Source organism: Microcebus murinus, chromosome 12, assembly GCF_040939455.1.
Source record: "Microcebus murinus isolate Inina chromosome 12, M.murinus_Inina_mat1.0, whole genome shotgun sequence".
Taxonomy (NCBI): domain Eukaryota; kingdom Metazoa; phylum Chordata; class Mammalia; order Primates; family Cheirogaleidae; genus Microcebus; species Microcebus murinus.
In genome coordinates this window covers 25,741,896-25,768,909 of record NC_134115.1, presented here as the reverse complement: position 1 = coordinate 25,768,909, position 27,014 = coordinate 25,741,896, and the positions used below count along the sequence as shown (strand labels likewise).

General features: G+C 37.6%; 1 protein-coding gene across 1 annotated transcript in view; it reads left to right on the top strand.

Moving 5' to 3' along the window:
• The window catches only part of LOC105874783 (transmembrane channel-like protein 1), a 110,966-nt gene that overhangs the window by 61,454 nt on the left and 22,498 nt on the right, over positions 1–27,014 (top strand). The window contains exons 7-11 of the mRNA XM_012770907.2: positions 6,889–7,033; positions 7,664–7,858; positions 11,038–11,217; positions 11,335–11,496; positions 18,153–18,281. Coding sequence (XP_012626361.2) covers positions 6,889–7,033; positions 7,664–7,858; positions 11,038–11,217; positions 11,335–11,496; positions 18,153–18,281 — 811 coding nt within the window. The remainder of the gene's footprint in view (positions 1–6,888; positions 7,034–7,663; positions 7,859–11,037; positions 11,218–11,334; positions 11,497–18,152; positions 18,282–27,014) is intronic.

Genomic DNA, 27,014 nt, shown 5'->3' with positions numbered 1-27,014 from the left:
CAGACCTGTAATTCTAGCACTTTCTGAGGCCAAGGTGGGAGAATTGCTTTAGGCCAGGAGTTTGAGACCAGCCTGGGCAATAGCAAGACCCCATCTCTACAAAAAAGAAAAAGAAAAATAGGAGGAATCTTCTACCCACCACACCTTTCCACCTCTCTGTATTGTTCTCTTTACACAGGTCAATTTGTTCCTCCCATCAATCTTGTATACTGGATTGAGTAGGTATTAGTTATTCCTATTGGACAGATAAAGAAATTAAGACTCAGCAGAGTTTGATGATTTGACTAAGCTCAAATAGCCAGTAAATTGCAGAACTTGGCTTTGAACAACACCATCCTCTAATTCTGTACTTACTTTTTTTTCTAATCTCTGATATGGACTCATCTATGTTGCTGATGAAAAGGACTTGGCTCTAGCTTGTCCTGGGTAGCTTTTTACATTTTTTTTAAATCTTACATTAAAATTGTTCCTTATTTGTTATCAAATTTGTTTGGAGCTTAATGGCCTTGAAATGACTCCAATGGCCAAAAATTTTGTAAAAATACAAGAAAGAAAATTAAATCTATCAAAACCAAGTCTTTGTCTTACAAGATCCTTGCATCTTCCAAAGTTACATTAAAACTATGGCAAATCTAAGTGAGTGAAACTTTATTTTCTCCCTTCTACCTGGATTGTCAGTGCCTTTGTCCCCTTTTCTTTCCCTTCTTTAATACCTGTTTATCCAGACAGCTGTGACCTACCTAATACCCTGCCTAAACATCTTCCATGTCTCTTAGAGTGACATAGAAGAGTGACATGAAATCTTAGAGTCAAAATTGTTTCTCGGCCGGGCGCGGTGGCTCACGCCTGTAATCCTAGCTCTTGGGAGGCCGAGGCGGGCGGATTGCTCAAGGTCAGGAGTTCAAAACCAGCCTGAGCAAGAGCGAGACCCCGTCTCTACTATAAATAGAAAGAAACTAATTGGCCAACTGATATATATATATATAAAAATTAGCCGGGCATGGTGGCTCATGCCTGTAGTCCCAGCTACTCGGGAGGCTGAGGCAGAAGGATTGCTTGAGCCCAGGAGTTTGAGGTTGCTGTGAGCTAGGCTGACACCACGGCACTCACTCTAGCCTGGACAACAAAGTGAGACTCTGTCTCAAAAAAAAAAAAAAAAAAAAAAAAATTGTTTCTCTTTCCACCCTCCTACCCCTTCCCCCAATTAATTTTTCTTTGTTGAAGAAATGTCTCTTTTCTCATTAGAGAAAAATAATCAGAGTCCCTCAAAGTCTAATATTTTACTTCTCCGAGATATTTTCATTGATGATGACAATGTTTGATTTCTCTAATGATGGATTTCAGACCATGTCACAAGCTATGGAAGGGTAAGTGGGACTGGCCTACAGTGCATGATGTCCTGGCAAGTCCCACAAAGCATATGATTTTTTCCACTTCCTCAAACTGCAGTTGACTTGTTTCAAAAATGCTCGGAGCAGAAAAGCAGTGAGGTATGAAAGACTTAAAGCTACCATGTTCCATTTCCTATTACTGCTTTATGAACTGCATCTATGATTATGATTTCCAACATGAAAAATTGACCTCTTAAAGCATAGACTAGGGATAGTTGTAGTCCATAGTGAATGGCAACTATTTAGAAAATGAGATGATATTGTTGAAACCTATCATAATAACAAGGACAGAACTGAATAGCAATGGCATAATAAGCATATATGATATGTTATGTACCATGCAAAAGTGATTTATGCTACATGTATTTATTTGGTGATGCTCTTTCCAGTGCTAAATTTACTTCCAGAATGGCAACTTATGTATTTATTCATTCATTTAATCACTATTTATGGAGCACCTATGTTATGGGCAATGTAGGAAGCTAACTAATATCTGAGGATTTGATGGTGAACAAAATAAAGTCTTTGTCCTTGTGGTGCTCAGCTGGGGAAAGAGATGACAAAGAAAGGAATGACCAATGGTTATAACCAATATACTATGAATTTGTACTTTTGTGTTATCCTTTGCAGTCCAATATTAGATTATTAAGTACAAAATGATAGATTTCCTAAGTTTGACAGTTGATATCTCTGACATTTCACTTTGACACTTCTTGTTTTGTGTTTATTGTGAAGGTACATCCTAAGTCTTTCAAACATATGTTTTGGTTTGTGATTATGCTTCACTTTTTTTTTAGAGCAATTTTTGTGAAACCATGGATGAGTCAAAAATTTGTGTTATTTTTGAATATAACTTCTATGGCGGAACCAATGTGGCATAGACGACTCGAAATATCAATGAAGTGTTTGGGAAGGATGCGGTTAATGAATGCACACAGTGCATCAGTGGTTTGGGAAGTTCCATTCTGGTGATTTTAATCTTGAAAATGAACCACATGAGTGACCTGACACCAAGGTGAATAATGATGAGCTGAAAGCTATAGTAGAAGCGAATCCATCTCAACCCATGTGTGAATTAGCAGCAAGGTTTGATGCAACTATTTCAACAATATTGGGCCATTTGGAACAAACCAGCAAAGAAGCTGGATAGATGAATACCGCATGAATCAAATGAGCATCAGAAGAGAAATCGTCTTGAAGCTTGCCTTGTTTTGGTGGCATGACATAAAGGTGAACTGTTTCTACACTATATTGTTACATATGATGAAAAAATGCATTCTTTTTGACAATTGCAAGTGTTTGGCACAATGGTTGGATAAAGATGAAGTGCTGAAACACAGTCCAAAACTGAATATTCATCAAAAAACCTAATGGGGTCTGTTTGGTGGTCCAGCACTGGTATTATCCACTACGGCTTCATGAAACCTGGTCAATTGATTACAGCGGATGTCTACTGCAACCGATTGAATGAAATGATGAGGATGCTTGCGATGAAGCAGCTGAGATTGGTCAATAGAGACAGGCCAATCCTCTTGCAAGACAACGCTTGACCACATGTCACACAAATAACACTGCTCAAACTACAGCAGCTGAACTTGGAAACTCTCTGTCATCCACCGTATTCACTAGATCTTGCACCAACTGACTACCACTTCTTCAGACTTTGGACCACTTCTTACAATGAAAAATGCTCAATTCTCAACAAGCTGTGGAAAACGCCTTTCATGATTTCATTGCCACTTGCTCTCCAGGCTCCTTGGCTGCTGGCACAAACAAGCTACTGTTGAGATGGCAAAACTGTGTCAATAGTTTAGGTCCACACTTTGATTAATTGTACTGCTTCTTGTTTGAGATATAATAAAGCACCCTTTTGATTTGAAATTGGACATTTCATATTTAATGAACAAGAATTCGATATGATAATTCCCTTTTTTTTTTTTTTTTTTTTTTTTTTTTTTTGGTTTTTGAGACAGAGTCTCGCTTGTTGCCCAGGCTAGAGTGAGTGCCGTGGCGTCAGCCTCGCTCACAGCAACCTCAAACTCCTGGGCTCAAGCAATCCTGCTGCCTCAGCCTCCCGAGTAGCTGGGACTACAGGCACGCGCCACCATGCCCGGCTAATTTTTTTATATATATATATTAGTTGGCCAATTAATTTCTTTCTATTTTTATAGTAGAGACAGGGTCTCGCTCAGGCTGGTTTTGAACTCCTGACCTTGAGCAATCCGCCCGCCTCGGCCTCCCAGAGTGCTAGGATTACAAGCGTGAGCCACCGCGCCCGGCCAATAATTCCCTTTTATTCGAGTGAAATATGTTCTAAGACCCTTGGTGAATGCTGTCAATTGAAACACGTTTCTGTTCATGTCTTTTATCCACAAATTGAATGTTGTTTTCATCTTAACAAAGCCCTTATCAAGCACTGTGGCCATAACTTTTGCAGTGTGAGGTGCAACAGCAAAACTAGCACAAATTTCTTTTGTCTTTTTTCAGTTTCACAGATAAAAGATTCATTCTTACCATAGATCTTAGCCACGTCAGCATTTGATTTTTTTTTCTTTTTTTATTAAGTTGAGAACTTTGGCCTTTTAACTTAAAGGAAGCACTTTATGGCTTCTCTTTGGCATATCTGAATTGCCAACATCAATATTCATTTTTTTTTTTTAATTTGGTGCAAAGTAAGGTTTATTTTAGATAAAAGAGGGAATAGAATGGAATTTGTCAGAAGCTGTTGGAGGTCAAAACAAACAACCATGTTTCAGTGGTGGAAAATTTGAAAGAGTGGTGGCATTCTTAAATCCATGTAGGTGGTGAAAAGATTCTTGAAAGATGGAACATGGAAGGACACTAAAAAGGACAAGGCTAAAGATGTGAACAAGGTGGTTTCTGCAGGATTCATATTGTGTTTTCAGAACACATTGCAATAAAAAGTCTTTATAAGAAGGTTCACTTATGTTGTTTATGAGTCATTCTTCATGCTTAAATAGGGAGACAGAATCATTGAAAACTACTAAAATTTAGCTAATTTACAAGTCAAGTGAGAACATCATTACTCTTGTGCTTTGGGGCCATTATGAAGTAAGGTAAGGGTAACTTGAACACTGCCATACCAGAACAGTGGATTTGATAACCAAGAAGGCTACTAAGTGAGTAATGGGTGGGGAGTATAGACAGTGTGGATATACTGGACAAGGGGAGGATTCATGTCCCGGGCAGGATGGAGTGGGATGGGATTCCATCACGGCACTACTCAGAATGGCATGCAATTTAAAACTTATGAGTTGTTCATTTCTGGAATTTTCCATTTAATATTTTCGGACCGGGGTTGATTGCTAGTAATTGAAACTTCATGTAAGGGGGGACTACACGGTTACTATCATCCTTGAAATAATTTTCTTATTCTGGTATAGTGGTTTTATCCTGTGAGCTTCTAGAAAGTTCTTTCCTACCTTCCTCTCAATCACTTTCCTCATTTTGATTTTCATTTTAGCAGAGAAAGACTACATTATAGTGACCCTGTTGGCTTAGGATTTATGGAGGTATTTATTTGATTTATTAAAAACATCCCCATGTACCCATAAAATAACCAAATGACCCCAGTGTGTAAATGGAGCTGCAAACTTGTGGTCCAAGGGAAGAAATTGAGTATGAAAACCTTCGGCAACAGCATAAATGCTACAATTAATTGCCTTCCCCAACTTCCCTGGCAAAACAAATGATATATTGAGATTGCTACTCATAGACATAGTAGTTGGAAACTATAGCTCCCTTGAAAGAGGAAGAATTTTCATATGCACATTTTTTTCTCTATAGATAAAGAGTAGCTCTGTACACAGAACATTTTTTAGCTACAGGGCTATATATCTCAATAAAAAAATCTTGTCAGCAAAAGTTTATCTTTGGTGTCCTTCCTCATTCCTTTCATTATTCCACCCCTTTTCACATTATTTTCCACATATTAGATGATCCCAATTTTCTCACCCTCCTGGGAGGCTGTCTTCAGCTATAAAACATTGTCATTGATAAAACTCCATTGAAAACGTATTGGTCCAGTGGCCATTTTTACTTAAGGTCCTAACTTTTGCTCAATGACAGTGCACAAAATGGACTGTGATAAATTGATTAAATAAATCATTTTCTCCCTAGGTTAATTCCATAGGGAATGTCTGATTTCAAACCTTTTTGACCTGCAAAAAAAGGCATTTTTCTATGGTTTAACCCACCTCATGATGTCTTAGCTTGGGTACAGAAGTGAAGTCAGAATACCTGAGCCCTTGACCTGTCTCTGTGCTGTACTGGTGGACAATGTCCAGCAAATTATTTCCTATCTTTGAGATTCAGCTTCCCCATCTGTAAAACGTAGAGTAACTACCTTGATCTCTTGCTAAGTTTCTGAGGAGAACAAGTACATACACATGACCACCCTTTGCAAAGGGGAAAGTGGTGGAAGGAAGAAAGGAATAATTATTAGTGCTTATTTTTCATAGCATGTTAGCCTGTTTAAAATATATAAACCTCCATAGGAGTGGAGCTAATGATGGGGAAATTCAGATGATCTTAGAGAGATGTCTGCCAACCTACAATGTCAGCTTTATGTCATTGTTTCTCTTTCTTCTTTTGGTTCCATACGACTATAATATTTAAAAAAACCAAAATCTTATGGGACTGTTGTATGATATATGTCTTATGAAATTTCAGTTTTGGTATTATAGTGATGGGGAAAAAAAGAAGTGGAGTAGGTAGAATATAGATTTCCAACTACTAAAATAAACCTATAAGTAAATGCATTTTAAACTCCTCAAGCAAAAAACATAAAAATAAAAATAAATAAATAAAAACCACTGATTAGAATATATGTAACCACTTGACATTAAAGTTGTATACAAATCTTGATTTCTGGTTAAGAACTGTGGAGTAGACAGAAATTTAATGCATCTAATGCAATTGCTTTTTGGGAGGAGATGCTAGTGGGAATTAAATTTTACATAGGAGTTTCTCGGCCTGGTGTAGTCCGTCCATGGGCTTCAGGTGGTCTGGGAACTAACTAAAGTTGTGTGGAATAAGGTTAATATGTAAAAAAGTCTATACATATATATTTTTTTTTCCTCAAGAGGAACTCAATGGTTTTCACCAGATTCTTAAAGGGATCCTTATCCCTTTAAGAACAATTTATATGACATTAATGTCCTGGTTTAAGTAAAGCAATAAAAAAGTGTTTTTTTATGTACATGTTTATTAAAATCATCAATGCTGAGTAGTCTTTTAATTTTGAGGGCCTGGAAAATGAACAATATAAAAGTTAAACCAAAACAAAAAAAAAACACTCAAACTATTTTCTGGCCATTAGAACAAGCTTGTTAAAAAAATGTGTTTTTTAGATATCGCTTCTCCAATTTATCCATAATTATCATATTTTCTTGCTCCCTATACTCCTCTTTTCTTTTTTCCTTCTTTGTTTTTTCTTTTAATTCTGGCTGGTGAGTTAAACTCCCTGTCTTTACAGGATGACTAAAAACATTGGTGACGATGGAGGGGGTGATGACAACACTTTCAACTTCAGCTGGAAGGTGTTCACCAGCTGGGACTACCTAATTGGTAATCCTGAAACAGCAGACAACAAATTTAATTCTATCACCATGAACTTTAAGGTAGAGACTCAAACTTAAAAAGCCTGTTATTTGTATTTCTAAGAGTAAAATTGGAGGCATTCTATATAGTCTAGCGAGTGAAGTATTGTGACAATTAAAAGAAAGATTAACTTATCATTTCTGCTTCTTGGGATCAGGGCTTGGTTCTGATTATGCTTGGACAATATCCAATGAACTATAAAAGCACTATTATCCCTTAAAGACTTTTGTCCTTTATATTTGGTAATAAAATAATGTTATTGGCTTGACACATGAGACCATCAGTAATCAGAATCAGATATTTTAAATAATAGAACAATGCTCACTAATTATTTACAGGAATGAGCTAGCACAATATTTAAAGTGACTCTAAAACATTATTATGTAGTTTTAAAAAATTGTACTGGAAGGAAATATCTTTTAGAATAAAGATGATTCTAGTGTTAGATCAATTTGCAAGAATTCTTTCTTCTTTCTCTCTCTTACCTGCCCTCACTTGTTAAGCATGTTCACCTGGTTTGTGAAATCCCAGGTTTGGTTTACACTGTCATTCCTCACATTCTGATGTTTGCAAAAATAATTCCTGAGTTCATGATACTTTTTGTAGCTAAGATATTCCTTTTTGTTTTATATTGTTTTGCCTCGGTACAGGAAGCTATAATAGAAGAAAGAGCGGCCCAAGTAGAAGAAAATATCCACTTGATCAGATTCCTGAGGTTTCTTGCTAACTTCTTCGTGTTTCTAACACTTGGAGGGAGTGGATACCTCATCTTTTGGGCTGTGAAGCGATCCCAGGAATTTGCACAGCAAGATCCTGACACCCTTGGGTGGTGGGAAAAAAATGAAGTTCGTTTCTGCATGCTTTTTATGTGTTTAGAACCTGACAGTTGTTATTTTGTGGGTTATGCTTCTATGATGGAGTATTGAATAAGGTCTCTCTTTGCCCACTCTCATTCTGCCTTACAGTTAACCAAATTTATTGCACATTTCCCACTCTATTCCAGCCTTATTTCTAAGTTTACTATTGGTTTTTCATTTTGTGACTTGATGAAAAGTTAGATCAGAAAAGATATTAGAAAACACACAGTCCAACCACTGTATTTTTCAGAAGGAAATGATGAATCTCAGGAGACTGGATGATGTGTTTATGGTCACAGAGTTAGGGGAAATGTCAGGGTAAGAAACTTGGAGTCTTGATTTCAAGTCCAAGACTTTTTTTATGACCCTATGTTGCTTTCTCCATAAATACCCCATCATTGAAAGATCAAGTTGTTAACTGAATTCTTTGAAGCAGCCATGATACAGTCTTTGCTTCCTACATTGATCCCACTGGAATCATTCATACGGCCTCCCCAACTTTGGGCAACTTGGGGCTTCTCTCTGTTTTTCACTGGAAGCCTAACTGCACCTCTCCATCTCCTCCTCCCCCTGACTTACTTCCTCTCCCTCCAAATGCTACGCAGATGAGAAAGGCCAGCTCCTTGGTAGGAATTGAACTTTATGATTTGTATTTGCCTTTAGAGTATCTGCCCCTTTAGCAAGTCAAAGAAAGGAGGCTAGAGGTAGATATTTAGAATCAGGTAATCACTGGTCATGAGTTGTTGCTAGGGCCTGCTCCCTTTCATGAAGTGTTCTAGCATACAATGTGACATCATTTTGAACTTGGGCTTTTTCAAAATATAATATGTGCAGCTTTAGGCTGTGGGAAGCATAGACTTCCCACACTGAAACTTTTGCAGAACCCTGTAGATCAAAATATTAGGATAAGTCTTCACAAGCATAGAATTTCCCAAACTATCTGGAAAAACAAATGATATACCATGTTTACCCAAAAATAAGACAGGGTCTTATACTTATTTTTCCTCAAAAAGACACCCGAGGGCTTATTTTCAGGGGATGTGTTATTTTCCTCTCAAAGCCTCAGCTTTGGATGAGGCTGGCCAGGACTGGCAGGTCCCAGGATGGCCGGGACCTGACGGGGGAGCCCACCTTGTTGGTGGGGCTGCCTGCACCTTTCCAGTCACCTCTGGGATAGTAGCTGTCACGATGGGACAGATGAGAAGGGCTGCTTGTCTTCTTTACTGCTTTATGAGGAAATGCATGGGTTGTGCAGATATGCTGCGTAGCCACGCCCATCACTAGGTCTTATTTTCAGAGTAGGGCTTATATTGCACAAATGCTTAGAAATCCTGCTAGGGCTTATTTTATGGGTAGGGCTTATTTTCGGGGAAACATGGTAATCTATAATACTTATCAAAAATTCCTCCAAATAAAAAAAATTGTATGTATTTCTAAAGTAGTGCCAATAAAGATGAGGGTCCATATATTTTAAAGACTATCCAGGGGTCCTCAAACTACCGCCCACGGGCCACATGCGGCCCCCTGAGGACATTTATCTGGCTTGCCAGGCGTTTTTGCTGCTGCTGCCTGTCCTGCTTAGCAGTGGACTTGTCCCAGACCCACAGTGCGCACGTGTGGAATGTGTGGTACTCTCCAATGGCCCTCCAACGGTTTGAATGACAGGGAACTGGCCCCTTGTTTAAAAAGTTTGCAAACCCCTGGACTATACTATCATAGTCATTTCATGAAAACCTATAAAATAAGTCATTGGGCAGAAATGAACACCTCAATCCATTTACTAAGTTTGCTTTCAAAATTCTCTTACAATTATAATAGTGTGTGTAGGCAAAATTATCATGCAGCTTTGACCCATAGTTTATACCGATCATGTTTTTGTATAAATGAACCATATTAAAGGATGTGTAGTTGATTATCATTAAAAGAGTCACTCTTTGTAGGAACCTCTTTAGCATCCATTTCAGGCAGCCCTTGAGTCTTAGGAGTCAACGAGGGTAGCAATGGGGATTCATGAATAACTTTACAAATTTGATGAAACCAAATTTAAATTTACCTTATATAAAATTTTGCAGGATCTGCCAAGTTTTTACATTAGACTGCAATTATATCATGTTGATTTTATATCATGTCATGCTGAGTTTGAATCCGGTTGGTCATATTTATATAATGTTCTTAATAAAAATGACACAAACATATTAGCAATTATTTTCTAAATATAGCCTGGTAGTTATAGTCATTCAAAACATGGAGTCCACAGGGGAAAATAGGAAATGTATAGTGGTGACAATTTGAGCCAAATTGGGAAGGACAGTCACTAGAGTTTCTTGAAATCTTTTTCCCCATTATAAAATTAGTGCATGTTTTAGATTCTTTCCTTTGACTTAATTTAGTCTAATAATATAATCATAAGGGCACTGGACACCCAAGAGATAAGAACCACATTTCCTACTATTCACATTCCTATTCATGTTCTCTCTCTCTCTCTCTTTCCACCCCCCCCCCCATTACTCTCTTGCCTTTGGCATTATAGATCAGTCTTTCATTTTTAAAATGTTTCTGCCTTGGCTTCTATAACATTATATCATGTGTTCTCTGTTTGTTTCTCTGTATCTACTCTCTTTTCTTTGATAAAACCCATCCCAATTTTTCTGTGTCCCTAAAAGTTTGCATTCCCCAAGATTCAGTATTTAGTCCTGAGCCCATCTCAGGCAGCTCAACAATTTTAACTGATTAAATCAGCCCATATGCTGGTGATTATAAAATTAGTATTTCCAGTTTGGATCTCATCCTCAAGCAAATCATTTTCTATTTCCCTTGGAACTCTTGTTGGGAAGCGCAGCACCGTATTAGAATCGGTTGCCATGTAGAACGGCAGGTGCTGTCTGGGTAGAGAGTGATGTAAATTGCATTCCTCACTATGCCAGGAAGCAGAGTATTACTACTGGCACACGCACATGCTCCTATACATGCATATCTTGAGAATATGTGTTGAATATTGTCTTTGTTGTTTTATTTAGATCAAATTCTAAAAATGCATGAAATAATCTTTTTTGGTCTTATAAAAGATTAAAGGAACCTAGCAGAGAATTTTTCCAAAATTCTGGAGGAAAACAATAATACTTTCTGAATACCTTTAACCTAAGTTCCTTCCTTATGTCTCCTTGTAGATGAACATGGTTATGTCCCTCCTGGGGATGTTCTGCCCAACACTGTTTGACTTATTTGCTGAACTGGAAGACTACCATCCTCTCATTGCTTTGAAATGGCTACTGGGACGCATTTTTGCTCTTCTCTTAGGCAACTTGTATGTATTTATTCTTGCCTTGATGGATGAGATTAACAACAAGGTAAGCCTGTGTCTGGATTGTCCTTGCCATCAGTGTTAAATTCACGGTCTCAAGATTGTCAGAAGTGCCTTTGAACACTGTTGTTTTCATTTTTGTTTCCATCCCTTTGCTTCCTAGATTGAAGAGGAGAAGCTAGTAAAGGCCAATATTACCCTGTGGGAGGCCAACATGATCAAGGCCTACAATGCATCGCTCTCTGGAAATAGCACTGGGCCACCTTTTTATGTTCACCCTGCAGATGTACCTCGAGGTCCCTGCTGGGAAACAATGGTGGGACAGGTAATGCCTGACAGAAGTGTGTGGCAATTAGTGAATTCAAAAGAGCAGAGTCAATATTTCTCCCAAAAGAGAGGTCTTTTTAAAATTGCTTATTAATAAAAATAGCTGTGATTTATTGACTATTTACTGAGTGCTGGCTCTGAATTTCATATATATTATCTTAAGCAGTTCTTACATCCATCTCTTGAGGTAATACTCTTATTGTATATCCCTTTTACAGTTACATATTTAAAAAGGATAGTTTAAAATGGTATGAACAGATGTTTACTATCTATCTGTGTTATAATAAGGCACCCAGATTTAGATACACACTAAAACAAATATTTAAATGGAACTCTATTGCTACTTGTTTGCTATAAAGCAAAACAAACAAAACAAAAATGAATTCTTTTGGGAGTACACACGAATACTAATTTAATTATGTCAATTTTTGTCAAATAATTTTCTCGTAAGAGTTCAGGACAATACGATCAAGATGTTTGCATTCTTGATGATTTTGTAAAGGACCCCAGTCCAAGACTAAGTGGTATTTTACCAGCAAATAGAAATAATGTTTCATGTGGCTTTCTACCCAATAAGGAAAACCAAGCTAAAACAGAACCAAGCAAAACCCACAAAATGTGTACTTCAAGTCTCTTATTTCTACATAGATCTAATTTATATTTTGAAGAGCTTATGATTTTATGTCATTAGAATTGACATCCTTAATGTGCATTTCATAAACTTATTTGGGGCTTTAGTTCCTCATTGAGGACAGAGATTTTTAAATATATCATAGTGCTTCTGTTTGCTAGACAGCAGTTCTGTTTCAGGAGTAATGTAGTCTTTGTGAAATTATTTGAATAATTTTTAGTGTACTTATTTTTGTAAGATAAAAGAAAAATTGAAGAATTAATATTAGTCTCATAAAACTCATATAAAATTAAACAAATTTGTATATCATTAGATATATTTAGCCTTAATCAGATGCTTATCAAACTTAAGGCAATCAATTGTGATTTTAATTGTGGAAGAAAAACAAGATAAATGTATATAATTAGACATATATCATTGAAGAATGATTATAAAAAGTATAGTATAATTAAGAATTTTATTTTACTTTATTTGTTGAGCTTTCAGGGACCAGATTAAATTCCTTACTCTTTTTACATGTTAGTAACTATTTGATTTGCAAATGTGAAAATGTCATACATGTTTATAGGAACATATTATGTATAACAGAATCAATGAAATGAGCTGGAATAAAAGTCGTCTGTACTTACTAGAGAGGTGCTTGTAATTCAGGGTGTGGCAAACAGAATAATGTCCCCAAAAATTGTTCACGTCTTAATCCCTGGAACTATGAATATGTTACATTACATTGCAAAATGGACTTTGTAGATGAGGTTAAGTTAAGGATCTTGGGTTGAAAAAATTATTGTGGATTATTTAAGTGGATATAATGAAATCACAAAAGGGTCTTTATAAGTGTGAGACAAAAGGTTCAAAATCATAAAACTGGGATATGAGAACAGAACCAGAGGTTGGAGTGATGTGCTATAAAGATGGACAAAAAGACCAATAGCCAAGGGATGTAAGTGGCCTCTAGAAGCTGGAAAAGGCAGGAAATAGTTTCCACCACCACATCTGCACTTTGATTTTAGACTTCTGACTTCCAGAACTGTAGGAAAATAAATTTGCATTGTTTTAAGCCACTAAGTTTGAGGTGGTTTGTTATAGCAACAATAGGAAATGAGTGCACAATGGTTCATAGCTTTTCATGTTTCAAGGTTCTTTGAAGTGAAGTATTGGCATGGTGCTTGACACGAGTCTGTTTTATCACATCTAAACTGCTCCCTAAATCTAGAGCACAAAATTCAAGAATGGAAAAAAATAAAAATAAAAAGGACAGTTTTCACAAACTCAAAGATTTGAGGCATTCTCTTTTGTAAATTCTAGAAGGCTGGTATAAGGACTAAGAAACCTATCCTTTGACGGGCAAACCTTATTGAATAGGATTAATAGAATGAGATCTGCCCTGGCCACTTCTGGAGAGGAGGCGTGGATTAATTGCATAAGAACACCAATGCAATCTAGGAGAATATTTATGTTTCAGATGCAGAAGCTTTTGCAATATTCCCATGCATACTGACTTAAAATAAAGGAAATACCATTTATTAATACTTAATTCTTCCTTTGGAAGCTCCTGGACCATGCAGCTTGTCTTGTATTTTGTCGTTGTGGTTGTTCCTGCCTGTAGTGATTTTCCTGGCTTCATCATCTTTCCTTACAGCCATTTGGATTCCCCTTCTCTTATACCTTCCTTTCTCCAAAGGAGCATTAAGCACTTGTGGGAAGGTCTGCAGGAGCTGCCAGTGGTGGTGGGGTGGGGCAGGGTTGGCTCTGACTGGAATGTTGATGAGGCAGGTGGAATCGCTGAGAACAAGGAAAACAGTACGGGACAGAACTCTGAGTGTTGGCAAGGTCTGGCCTTTACGAAATAAATATCCATATCCATGCTGCTGGAAAATTTCTAGCCTTTAATTACTTAAAAAATGACTCCAGAAGAAATAGTAAAGGCAGCTTCTCTGCATACAATGTTGGAGATGCAGCCTAAAGACTCCTTCATTTTTCTGTGAGAACATTCCAGATGTTTCCTCTTCGCCATGCATGCCCTCTGCTTTGACTCTCCTCAAGGATGCTGTGGGACTCAAAAGCCTTTGTTTTGAATACAAGATAATTCAAAATGAGCTGGGCATGGTGGTGCACCCTGTGGTCCTAGCAGACGGCTGACCTGAGAGGATCCCATGAGCCCAGGAGTTACAGTGAGCGAAGAGGGCATCACTGCACTCTAGCCTGGGTGAGGAAGCAAGACCTTGTTTCAAAAAAAAATGTATTTTAGCTGCTTCTTTACCTCTCAAAAATTCCCAAGTAGTCATTCAGTCTCATCTCCATGGCATTTGACAGGTAGGCAACAGAGCCATTGCTGGGGGACAGCTATTGAAGCTGGATACTGAGCTGTGCATTTGGGGAAAGGAGAGCAAGTGACAGCTGGAGATAATCACAGCAGTGGCTAAAATGTATTGAATACTTCTCACGTGCCAAGCATTTACCTCCTTGAATTTTAAAAGTACCTTCTGTGATACATTATATTATGATTCCTATTTTATAAACAAGGAGACTGAGACTCAGGAAAGCAATTTGCTCAAGACCTCTCAGAAAATCAATTTCAGGAGCCCAAACTGAGCCTATATTGTTTGCTTACAGAGTTTGTGTCCTTATTCCTAGGGCTGAATTGTCCCCCAGAAACAAATTAGCATCAGCACACCCTCCCTGAACTCCTGCTTTGGAACATCTCCAGTCTGTGGCCCTTGCTGGTGCTCCTTGCCTGTTGTTTTCCCGTTACCTAGTAATGACTGATTCCCTTAGGTTTGATCATCACAGCTGCCCAGACATTTGGACTAGATGTCACGAGTGCAAAGGGTTTAGGCGTGGTGCTCAGTAGGAGGCTGTACTCCTACTGACATACTGACAAGTGCGCTAGGAACTGGGCTTGGATGATGTCCTCGAGATGGGCTGGATCAGCATTTTTTGGATTCCCTTTCCTCTAACTTGTATTTCTCCTATGATATCTGAATAAATATTTTTAAATTTTAATTTTTGAATCCTCTTCAGGTACCTTAATGCGAAAGTTAGGTCACATGACTTTCTATGCTTGGTTTCAACCACTGGAGTGATGATGGTTAGGAGCAGGTGGAGGACTTCCCAACCACTCTGAAATGTTTTCTCACCTGAGGAATTCTTCCAGATCTGGCATTGGAAACCTAAAACTATCCCTCCTAGCCTACCTCTGACTGATGCTCGTTATTAAAATCTGAACGCAACATTACCTGGGGAAAGGAAAGGACAAGAACAGTAGAACAGAGAAAAAGTTACATCCAGAAATAACTTCATATTCATCCCACATATCTTGAGTGCATGCTAAATGCCAGTATTGTGCTAGATACTGGAGATACAGTGGGGAAATATATAGCCCCCAAATTGTAAATTTACAATGCCAAGAAGCACTGCATGGATGAAGTGCATGGACTCTGAGAACTTTTTATAGGGAGCTTGCCCTTGTCTGGGAAATGAGGGAGGTTTTGCTAAATTAGCGATGCTGTAGGGATGCAGTTGGCATTAACTGAGTCAAGAAAGAAGTGAAGTAAGAGTGATTGAGTACAGTGAGGACCATATGCAAAGACACTGTGGGCTGAAGGAATGTGGAGTTTGAAGATCTAGGAAAAGGCCAGTGGGCCTGGGCGAGAGATGACAAAGGGAAGAGCAACGCAAGAACACAGAGAGCCAGGCAGGAGTCAGAGATGCAGAAGGTTTCAGATTAGGCAGAAACCTCACACTCTCTTGGCCCATGTTTTACTCCAGCTGTTGCTGCAGCAGACAACTCCTGGCATCCTCTGCTGTCACCACGTGGGGTGTTAATACCTTATGGGACCATCGTAGACTAATGGGAAATGTGAGCTGGTGGATACATACATCCCTCTCCTGTCTCCAGAGTGGACAATTCCGAGGCGTATTCTGTATGTCTCCTAAGTGGGTCTTCAGAAGTATTGAGGGCTACTTGTCCCGGTAGTGACAGCTTTTCCCATACCTGGGGGGAAAGGCTTTCCCTCCTGTGCTGTATCATTCTCCCCACTCCTGTTCTTTGAGATCATGTCCCCAAATGTACTACGGCTTACGAGCCCTTGTCACAGGCACCACTTTTGGTGGGAGCCAAGGCTAAAACTATGCCTTATATTTTTAAGTTTAAATGTTTTCTTTTGTTTTCATTGTATTGATTTTACAGCCAATGTGTATTTATGGTAGATGATATACACACTTTCCATTTATAAAAGTAACAATTATTTTTTTAAAGCAAACCTTAATAACATTAAAAGAAAGGTCAGATAAATGATATTTCAGATGGTACTTGGACATGGGAAGAATCGTGAAGGTGGGATGTGACTGTCTGGGCTTTAGGAGGCACTGATCTGAGTTATGAGGCTGGAACTTAAACTAACAACTCCTAGTTGAATAAATGACCCTTCGCCCCATGAGGAAATTCTTCCTCAGTCGTCATTTTTGAGGGGAGATATCATAGGTAGCTGGAAATAAAAAGTAAAGACTTCTCATATTATGGAAGAGCACTCTGTATTTCTGGAAAAATAAATATTTAGATGTCTAGTGTCTTCAGCTTTAGGTCACAAATTATTGAGAAGGAACAGAAAGGGAAGAACTGACATGAATCATCATGTTGAAAGTTTATACTTGTGTGTCTAGTCTTATATTTATTGCCTATTGCCATATGAGTTTCAGAAGGAAATAGTGAACTTCCTCTCTGACCCTCAGCACATACATTATGTACATAAATTCAAGTCCATACCAGTAAGGTAATCAGTTTCTAATTTTCTAGACCTTTCCTTGGCATATATATATACACATATTACATTCATATATGAATATGCACATGGGATGTTTTGTTAATGAATGAGTTCATATCACATATATTGTTTTGTAAGCTTTTTTAAAAGCATATTTTCTATCAGAGCATAGTATTTTAGCACTTTTTAAACAACTTCATTGAGATATAATTCACATACCACAAGTTCACCTATTTAAAGTATACAGGTCAATGGTTTCTAGTATATTCACACAGTTGTGCATCCATCATGGCAATAGCATTTTGTGTTAAGAGCTTACAATGTTGCATTGTGTGGACACTCATTTTTTAATCTTCTCCTGAGCATATGTGAATTTATTCCAATTTTTATCTGGAAGAAGTTGTACGGATCTGTGCACTTATATGGATATCGCTGTATGATACATTTCTAAAAGTGGATTTCCTTGATAAAATTCCAGACACTTTAAAAATGTGATAGATCTTAACAAATTTCGCCCCAACACTGTGCCAGTCTAACTTCCCCATCAGTTTCTGCCAGTGCCTATTTCACTCCACTCTCACCAACATGGACAGGCATGGATTTTAAAACACTATCACTCTGTGAGGTAACAACTCATTGTTTTAATTTACATTTTGATTATATGGGTTTTAAGTGCTTTTCAATGTTTTAATGGACTGTTTGTGTATGTTCTTCTGTGAATTTCTTATTTGTGTTTCTTGCCAATTTTTTCCTTTGTTGGATTGCCCATCTATTTTCACTTTGATTTGTAAATTTTTTTAATGTGTTAGGAATAGTAACCCTCTATTATATATATCGCAAGTGCTTTTTCCAAGTTTGCCTTTTAACTTTGTAAATAGGGTTATTTGCCACATAACAGTTTTAAACTTCTGCGGGGTCAATATCTTCCTATCTGTTTCTGGTTCTTGTGTTGTGCTTATAAAAGTTTCACAGTCAAAAGAAGACTTTTGATACAGCAAATGGAAAATAATTATTTGTTAAATATAAACAATATAAAATAAACATAAATATAAGATCACATTTATATATATAATATCAATAATATATAATAGGGGTGATACATTTTTTTATTTACTAAATATGCCTAGTCTTTTTTTCCTTCACCATTAATTTCAGTCTTCAAGCCAATAATTTTTTTTTAGAAACAACACGAATTTGCTGCCAACACTAGGCCCACTGGAAGACAGAACTTGTGTTTTAACAGAGATCCTGTCTCAATAGGAATTTGTGCGGCTGACTGTCTCTGACGTCCTGACCACCTACGTCACAATCCTCATTGGGGACTTTCTCAGGGCGTGTTTTGTGAGGTTTTGCAATTACTGCTGGTGCTGGGATTTGGAATATGGATATGTAAGTATGACACTAATTTTTCTCCTCTCATATTTTTCCTTCGTGAGTCATCATTTACACACCCTATTAAAGGTGAAGGCACTGCAGAGTTCTGCGGGTGGGATCACCATTTTAGATGTCAATAAATGAAGACCAGCAAGTACGGGTATAATTCAGAGGAGGGCAGACTTGAGTTTCATGGTTTACAATATTCCAGTAAAATTAGCACAGGATGGCTAAAGTAGTGGACTCCAACCTGTTAGTTAGCATGTTGAGCTCAGTAAATCTGGGCCCCATAGCACCTCCCTCCCCCAGCCCATGAAGCTTGCTGGCATTTCTAGAAGCAGGGCAAGATGGCTGGTATCAACTGCATATTCTGTCAATTCCTTTGGATTCTACTAGGCTCCTAGATAATGACCAAGTGCCGGAGAGTGTGCAGTAGACTTTGGGGGCAGAGTCAGGGGAGGTGGATAAAAGGATTCAGAAAATATGGAGCTTGCTCTATGAAGCTCGCAGTCCAATAAGAGCTTAACAGAAACACGTGCAGGCAGTTGTGCAGGCTTCAAGGAAGGCCCTGTTTGCTGCCAGGGCGCTGGCAGGTGGTGGAGCTGAATCTGGCAAGGGTGGCTTCTTTTCCTGAAACAATGGTGCAGGTATCTCGGACTCCTGCTGGTGCTGGCTCTGTCACCAGCTTTCCCCCTCTGCTCCACCCCAAGTCCAACTGCAAAGTCTGAGAGTGGCAGTAGCATATACGCTAGCGGCATACTAGTGTATCTGAGGGTTTCCACTGTCCCTCTTTTGCAAATGAAATTGGCTCCAGGCATCTCAGGAAATATGAATTGGCGGTTGCTAGCACTCATCTGCTTAAAATCTTCTAGTGGCTTCTAAGCACTTAGAATGAATTCGAAGTCTCTTTCTAGGCCTTCAATGCCCTGTATGATCTGCTTCTTTTCCTTCTCTCTGAGCTGATTTGCTACCACGTTTGCTCTTGCCCTGCTGTTATTTGAACTGTGAGAGGCACGTGGCAGGTGTGACGGGTTGGCTGGAGGACTGAATGTTGAACCTGTGCATTCTAGCTCCATCAAGGCAGCACTGTCTGTCCCTTCCAGGCATGTGGCTGTGGAGCCAGTTGTGGCTTAGTGTTATTGAGTCAGTGATGTTTCTTTCCTCACCAGTGAAAGAATGTCCTCTGCAGCTCCTCCCCCTCTGTCTCATGCCCTCTACTCTGTGGACATGTCCTGCATTCAGGACTGTTTTCAAGATTCCAGGCTAGATCTTCTGTCTGGCTGTCTGACTCTGAGATGGTACCTTGTATGAGGTCATCCCTGTCACCCTCAGTGCAAGTCCCTCCCCGACGAGCCGGAAGCAGTTAGGTAATGCTCTTCGGTGAGCACAGTGAGGTAATGCTGTGCATCCGATGCTGCTGTGTTGCCTCCATTCCCTGCTATGAGGTATTCAGCTGGCTCGGTTTCATTTCTATTTCCCCGGCCTGATTCAGCTCCTCTGAGACACCCATAAAAATGGCCATTTCTTTCTTAGACCATCGCTTGGCTTTCGTTTGCCTTTTGTGCCTTGCTGCTTTCCTTTTAAGTGGTAGAAAATTTGACTGCAAATATGAAGTCAATATAACATGATCTGGATGCATAAAAGCTGTAATTAAATCACTGTAATTTATTATTTATTGAGTGCTGACAGTGCTCTCTGGTAAGTACAAAGTAGAGGAAAAAGACAAATTCCTGTTTTAGGTCATAGAAAAAGAATTCTTTCCCATGTTACCTTTGGAAGGCTCTTTGGTAAAATGCTCAGAATCAAAACAAGTTTTAAAACATTAATGTTGGATGAAGGATCTTTGATGTGGATCCTATTATCATTGACCCACCAAATGCATAGCTGACACAGGTGAGTGCCTACTAGGTGCAAACTATCATGAGCACGCCTCTGTGCTAGGTGATAAGGAAACAGAGATGTAGAAGTTGTACACCTACAGAGAAACAAGGCCTGCAGGCTAGACTCAGCCAACAGATATATTTTTGGTTCATTCTGCCCAGTGTTGTTGTTACTTATCTTTGTTTTTTTTATGAGCTAATATTTAAACACAGGGAGATTTTACACAGCAAGTGTGAATTTTTTGCTTTCCTTGACATATTGTAAAGCCTGGCAACATTAGACCCATATTGCCACTAGGGAGAAATTAGCTAGAGTTGAGAAACCACTGCCCTCTGCAATCAGGATATTCATGCTCCAATTCTTCACACTCTTCACCACTCTTTTATCTTGCAAGCTCCCAATATCAATAGAGGGCATAAAAGATAAAATCCATAGGAGAAACCAACTACTATGGGACTTTTGGGAGAGAGAAATAGAGAGAGAGGGAGGGGAGAGAGGGAAAGAGAGAAAATGGGGGAGAGAAAGCTATGCTTCAGTAGAAATGTAGACATTATGGAGGAGGAGGCATTTGAGTAGAGTCTTGAAAGATGATCAGGATTTCAAGAGATGGAAGAGGAGTTCCTGGTGGAAGGACAAGTGTAAGACAGGGCCAAAAAGCTAGAAAATATGGGCAATGCAGGTATAGATGCAGAAAATTAAAACGAGGCTGTTTTGGCGCAGAAGAGGCTGATGAAAATGTTTCTTTGCTATTTTCCTGGACTTGCTGGACTTGACAATATGGGTGTAGAAAGTATCTGTCATGGAGGGTAAGAGAACCTGAGATGGGCAGAGAAGAGACTTGAGAATTCTTTCAGAAATGAAAGAGAAAAATATAGACTTTCTGCCATATACATACACACAAAAAGCATATTGGTTTTTTTCCTACTGAATTCTAAAAATAATGTCCGTTCATTGTAGAAAATTTGAAAAACACAATAATGCAAAATATGAAAGTAAAAATCACAGGTAATCTCTACCATTAATGAGATGATGTGGATTATTTACATCAAACAGTTATTAGTATATGTAGATAAACGAGTACTATATATTGATGGATAGTATTATAGATTTTTATAAATATATACAAATATATATTTATATATGTATTTTTGTGTGTATACAGATAGATATAGACTGGTTACATGCTTTTTTAAAAACCTAACAGTGACCATTTCCCAGGCTTTTTAATGTTTGTATAATATTTTACATATGGGTGTACTATCATTAATAGTTTTTAATTTGTTGTCAGTCTAACGTGTCTAATTTTTTATGATAAATATTGTGATAGCATTTAATTATATCCATGTAAATAAATGTCTTCTTTGATAAATCATAGTGATACGTACAAATTGTTTCCTTATAATAAATTTCTATTAAGTTGAATTGCTTAATCACAGAGAAGGTACCTTTTAAAAAGCCTATTCACTTTCTTTTATTTCAAAATATTAAGGGGGTACAAATGTTTTAGATTACATGGATCATTTTTATAATGCTTGAGTCTGGCTAAAGGTATGCCTATCACCCAAATAGTGTTCATATTACCCATTAGGTTGGCTTTTTTCCTCTCCTTCTCCCCCTTTCCCCCAGTTGCTCTTCACTGAGTTTTACTTCCCTCTGTACACATGTGTGCTCATCAGTTAGTTCCAATTTAATAGTGAGTACATGTGATATTTGTTTTTCCATTCTTGTGATTTTTCACTTAAGAGAATGATTTCCAATTCCATCCAGATTATTGCAAAAGGTATTGCTTCATCTGTTTCATGACTGAGTAGTACTCCATGGTTTACATATACCACATTTTATTTATCCACTCATGAATTGATGGGCACTGGATTGATACCACATCTTTGTAATTGTGAATTGTGCTGCAATACACATTTGAGTGCAAGTGTCTTTTTGATAAAATGACTTCCTTTTCTTTGGGTAAATATCCAGTAGTGGAATTGCTGAATCAAATAGTAGGTCTACTTTTAGTTCTTTGAGGAATGTCCATACTGTTTTCCATAGAGTTGTACTAATTTGCAGTTCCACCAACAATGTATAAACATTCCTTTCTCTCTGCATCCATGCTAGCATCTATCATTTTTGGAATTTTTAATAAAAGCCATTCTAACTGGGGTAAGGTGATATTTCATTATGGTCATAATTTGCATTTCCTTGATGATTAGTGACATTGAGCACTTTTTCATGTTTCTTTGCTATTTGCTTTTTTTCTTTTGAGAAGCATCTCTTCATGTCTTTTACCCACTTTTTAATGGGATTGTTTATTTTTTTCTTGCTGATTTGCTTGAGTTCTTTGTAAATTCTGGTTATTAACCTTTTATTGGATGTGTAGCTTGCAAATATTTTCTCCCATTCTGTAGGTTGTCTATTTGCTATGTTGATTGTTTCTTTAGCTATGCAGAAGCTTTTTAGTTTAATCAAATCCCATTTATTAATTTTTGTTGTTGCCATGATTGCCATTTGGTCATTTTTCATAAAATCTTTGCCTAGGCTGATAACTAGAAGTTTTTCCTACATTTTCCTCTAGAATTCTTATGGTTTCATGCCTTAGAGCTAAGTCTTTTATCCATCTTGAATTAATTTTTGTGAGTGGTGGGAGGTAGGGATCTTGTTTCATTTCTATGCATGTGGTGATCCAATTTTCTCAGCACCATTTATTGAATAGGGCTTCTTTTCCCCAATGTACATTGCTGTCTATTTGGTCAAAGATCAGTTGGTTGTGGGTAGATAGTTTTATGTTTGGGTTCTCTGTTCTGTTTCATTGGTCTATGTCTCTATTTTTTTTATAATACTGTGCTATTTTCGTTATTATAGTCTTGTAGTATGCTTTGAAGTCTGATAATGTGATGCCTCCAGTTTTGTTCTTTTTGCTTAAGATTGTATAAAGCAAATCTTACTAGAGCTAAGCAAAGAAATAAATAGTACCATCATAATTGCTGAGCATCTCAACACCACACTGTCAGTGCTTGATAAATCATCTAAGCAGAAAATAAAAAAATAATGAATGGGAACCAAATTCTAAATCAAATGGACCTAACAGACATTTACCCCAAAACTACAGAATACACATTTTTCTCAGCAGGACATAGGGCATTCTCCAAGATTGATCATATCTTAGGCCACAAAACAGGTCTCAACAAATTCAAAAAGTCAAAATCATACCATGTATGATTTTCTCAGATCACAGTGAAATAAAACTAGAAATCAACCACAAGAGAAACACTCAAACCTACACAAAATCATAGAAATTAAATAATCTGCTGCCAAACAACTATTGAGTCAAGAATGAAATTAAGATGGAAATGTAAAAACTCTTGAGCTGAATGACAAATGAGATGAAAGCTATCAAAATCTTTTGGGCACAGTAAAAGCATTCTTCAGGGGAAATTCATAGCCTTAAATGCCTACATGAGACAGAAATATCGCAAATTGATAACCTAATGTCATACCTCATGGAACTAGAAAAGTAAGAATAAAATAAACTCAAAGCCAGCAGAAGAAAAGAAATAACAAAGGTCAGAGCAGGACTAAATGAATTAGAGAACAACAACAAAAGATAATACAAAGGATTGATGTAATAAAAAGTTGGTTCTTTGAAAAGATTAACAAAATTGACAGACCTCTTGCTAGATTAACCAAGAACAGAAGAGAAAGGACCCAAGTAAGCTCAATCAGAAATGAAAAAGGTGACATTACAACTGATACTGCAGAAATGCAAAACATCATCTGTGAATACTACATAAATCCCCATGTCCATAAACTAGAGAATGGAGAGGAAATGGACAAGGTGCTGGAAACACACAACCTATGAAGACTCAGTCAGGAAGAAATAGAACTCCTGAACAGACCAGTAATGACCAGTGAGATCAAATCAGTAACAACTCTCCTCGTGCCCCCCCCACCAAAATAAAGTCCTGATGTTTCACAGCTGAATTCTATCAGACCTACAAGAAGACCCATAATACAGAAATTATTCCACAGTATTGAGAAGGAGGGAATCCTTCCCAACTCATTGTATGAAGCTAGTATCACCTTGATATGAAAGCCAGGAAAGGACACAACAAAAAAAGAAAACTACAGACCAATATCCTTTATGAAAGTAGATGCAAAAATCCTCAATAAAATATGAGCAAATAGAATTTGAGAGCTCATAAAAAAAAATAATCCACTAAGACCAAGTGGTCTTTACCCTAGGGATGCAAGATGGTTCAATATACCTAAATGAATAAATGTGATTCACCACATAAACAGAAGCAAAAACAAAGATCATATGATCATCTCAATAGATGCAGGAAAAGCTTTCAACAAAATCCAGCACTCTTTCATGATAAAAACCCTCAAGAAACTAGGCATAGAAGGAATATGTCTCAGAATTATAAAAGCCATATATAACAAGCCCACAGTCCACATAATACTGAATGGGCAAAAGTTGAAAGTATCCCCCACTACGAGCTAGAACAAGACAAGGATGCCCACTGTCACCACTCCTATTCAACATAGTGCTGGAAGTCTTAGCCAAGGCATTCAGGCAAAAGAAGAATATTAAGGGTATCCAAATTGGTAAAGAAGAGGTCAAACTATTGATCTTCACTGATGATATGATCTGTATCTATAAAAACTCAAAGATTCCAATAAGAGTCTCCTGAAATTGATAAAAAAAAAATGCAGCAAAGTCTCAGGATACAAAATCAATGTACATAAATCAGAAACATTTCTGTTATTAATAATAATAGTCAAACTGAGAGTCAAAACCCCCATAATATGCTGAAATAAAAATAAATAAATAAATAAATTAAATTAAATGTAAAAAAATGCAAAAAAAAAAAAAAGACTCAATACTATTTACACTAGCTACAAAGGAAATAAAATACCTGGGAATATACTTAACCAAGGAGGTGAAAGATCTCTACAAGTACTACATACAAGACTCAGAGGAAAGTAATTGCAGAGGGATACAAACAAATGAAAAATCATACCATGCTTATGTTGAACAATATTTAACAATCAATATTGTTAAATTTCCGTACTACCCAAAGTGATTTACAAATTCAACAAAATCTCCAACAAATTACTAAAGTCATACTTCACAGATCTAGAAAAAATAATTCTATGCTTTATTTGGAATGAGAAAAGAGCCCAAATAGCCTATTCACTTTAATTACAAAAACCAGTTGGAGGCTATTATGCTGCAGCCTCCAACATTAGATTTAGAGATTCATAGAATATTCAAGTAGGGTGGAATTTTGACATAATCAGCAATGCTTTATTTTATGCATGAAATTGAGTCTTTAAATTAAAATTATGTTCTTATGTAGCTAGAGAATAAATAAGGATAATGAAGTACACTTCTGGACAAAAACATTTTGTTAAATAAACTGAATTGTATACTAGTTCCATCTGAGTAAGTTGGGTTAAAAGTGATCCCATATATTTTTTAAGTCATAAGTTTATGGCCAAAGTATTATCACAACAAACCTGTGCAGATGAACTGAGGTGGGAAAATTACTGGCTTGCAGCCGGTTACTAGACCATGTAATGTAAGGTGATATTTCCCCAAGGCTTGTGTGAGCATGACAGTTCTCAGTGTTTCTAAAGAGTTCATGGACTCAGGGGGAGTAGAATGCTTGTCCCCAGGAGGAATTTTAACTGCTATAATGTGAGACCTATTGTAAACTCTTCAGGTGTTCATAACAGCTCAGTGAAGAATGTCCTCACTTTCACTTTAATTTCCATTGACACCATCCTTACCATTTATTAATAAAAAAAAGTAAAAAATATCTAGGAAGAAATAGCATTGGATGCAGGGCAGGGGATAAGGGTATGTTCAATCAAATCCAGTATCTTGTTTACAGTTATATTTTTAAGGTAATCCTTGTTCAATTTATATAAATGTAAAATATGGGAAAGTTCCTTGAGGTCTCATGAAAAGGGCTCAAAATTATTCATAAATAAGAGGCATATGATTGACAGACCATCCAAGTGGATGCCCAATTATAATATATTGTCTTATAATTTTATGTAGTATTTATGTGTCAGAAACTCCACAGAAAATTTACATAATATGATTCCATATAATTATACCAGAACACTGTAAGGTAAGAATTATAATTCCTTATTTAAAGTAAACTGAGCCTTAGAGGATGTTAAATAATTTGCTCAGACACATAGCTGGTCCATGGTAGGCCTCAAACCTAGAGTTAGGCCTCAAACCCACGTCTGATCAACTTCAAAGCCATCAACCCAATTCCCATCATGTTGAATTTTCATTGTAATGCTTAACCCCAGAAATTTCAACAACTCTGCCACAACATAAATAATTCAACAGCCAAACCTATGGATTTTGGGACTCAAAGTGCTCCTGGGCTGAGACAGGTTACTTACAATAGGACAGAATTGGCAGGATGGGCTGGGATATAGAATTAGAAGACAAACTGATGTTCTCTAGCTGAGAATGTGGAGATATTATGCAGCAGTTCAGGAATACGGCATGATAAGAGTCAGCAAGGAATCATCGACAGCCCATGAGGGGGTGGGAACATGGGAACAGGGCTGGCTATACAGGCTGTATTTGAAGGTCCACTTGATTACATGGGCAGAGTCTGTCTGCTTTAACAGGATCCTACTCTCGACTCGTGTCATAGTGCAAAGCCCCAAATGCTGCATCTTCCCAGCAGGTGAGGCTGGCGTTTGTCCTAAATTAGTGTTTCTCAAATTTGAGCATACATCAGAATTCCCCGAGGACCTGTGAAAATGCGGTATTTCTGATCCAGTAGATCTAGGGCAAAGCCCCAGAATGTTGCTTTTCTAACAAGTTCCCAAGTGATG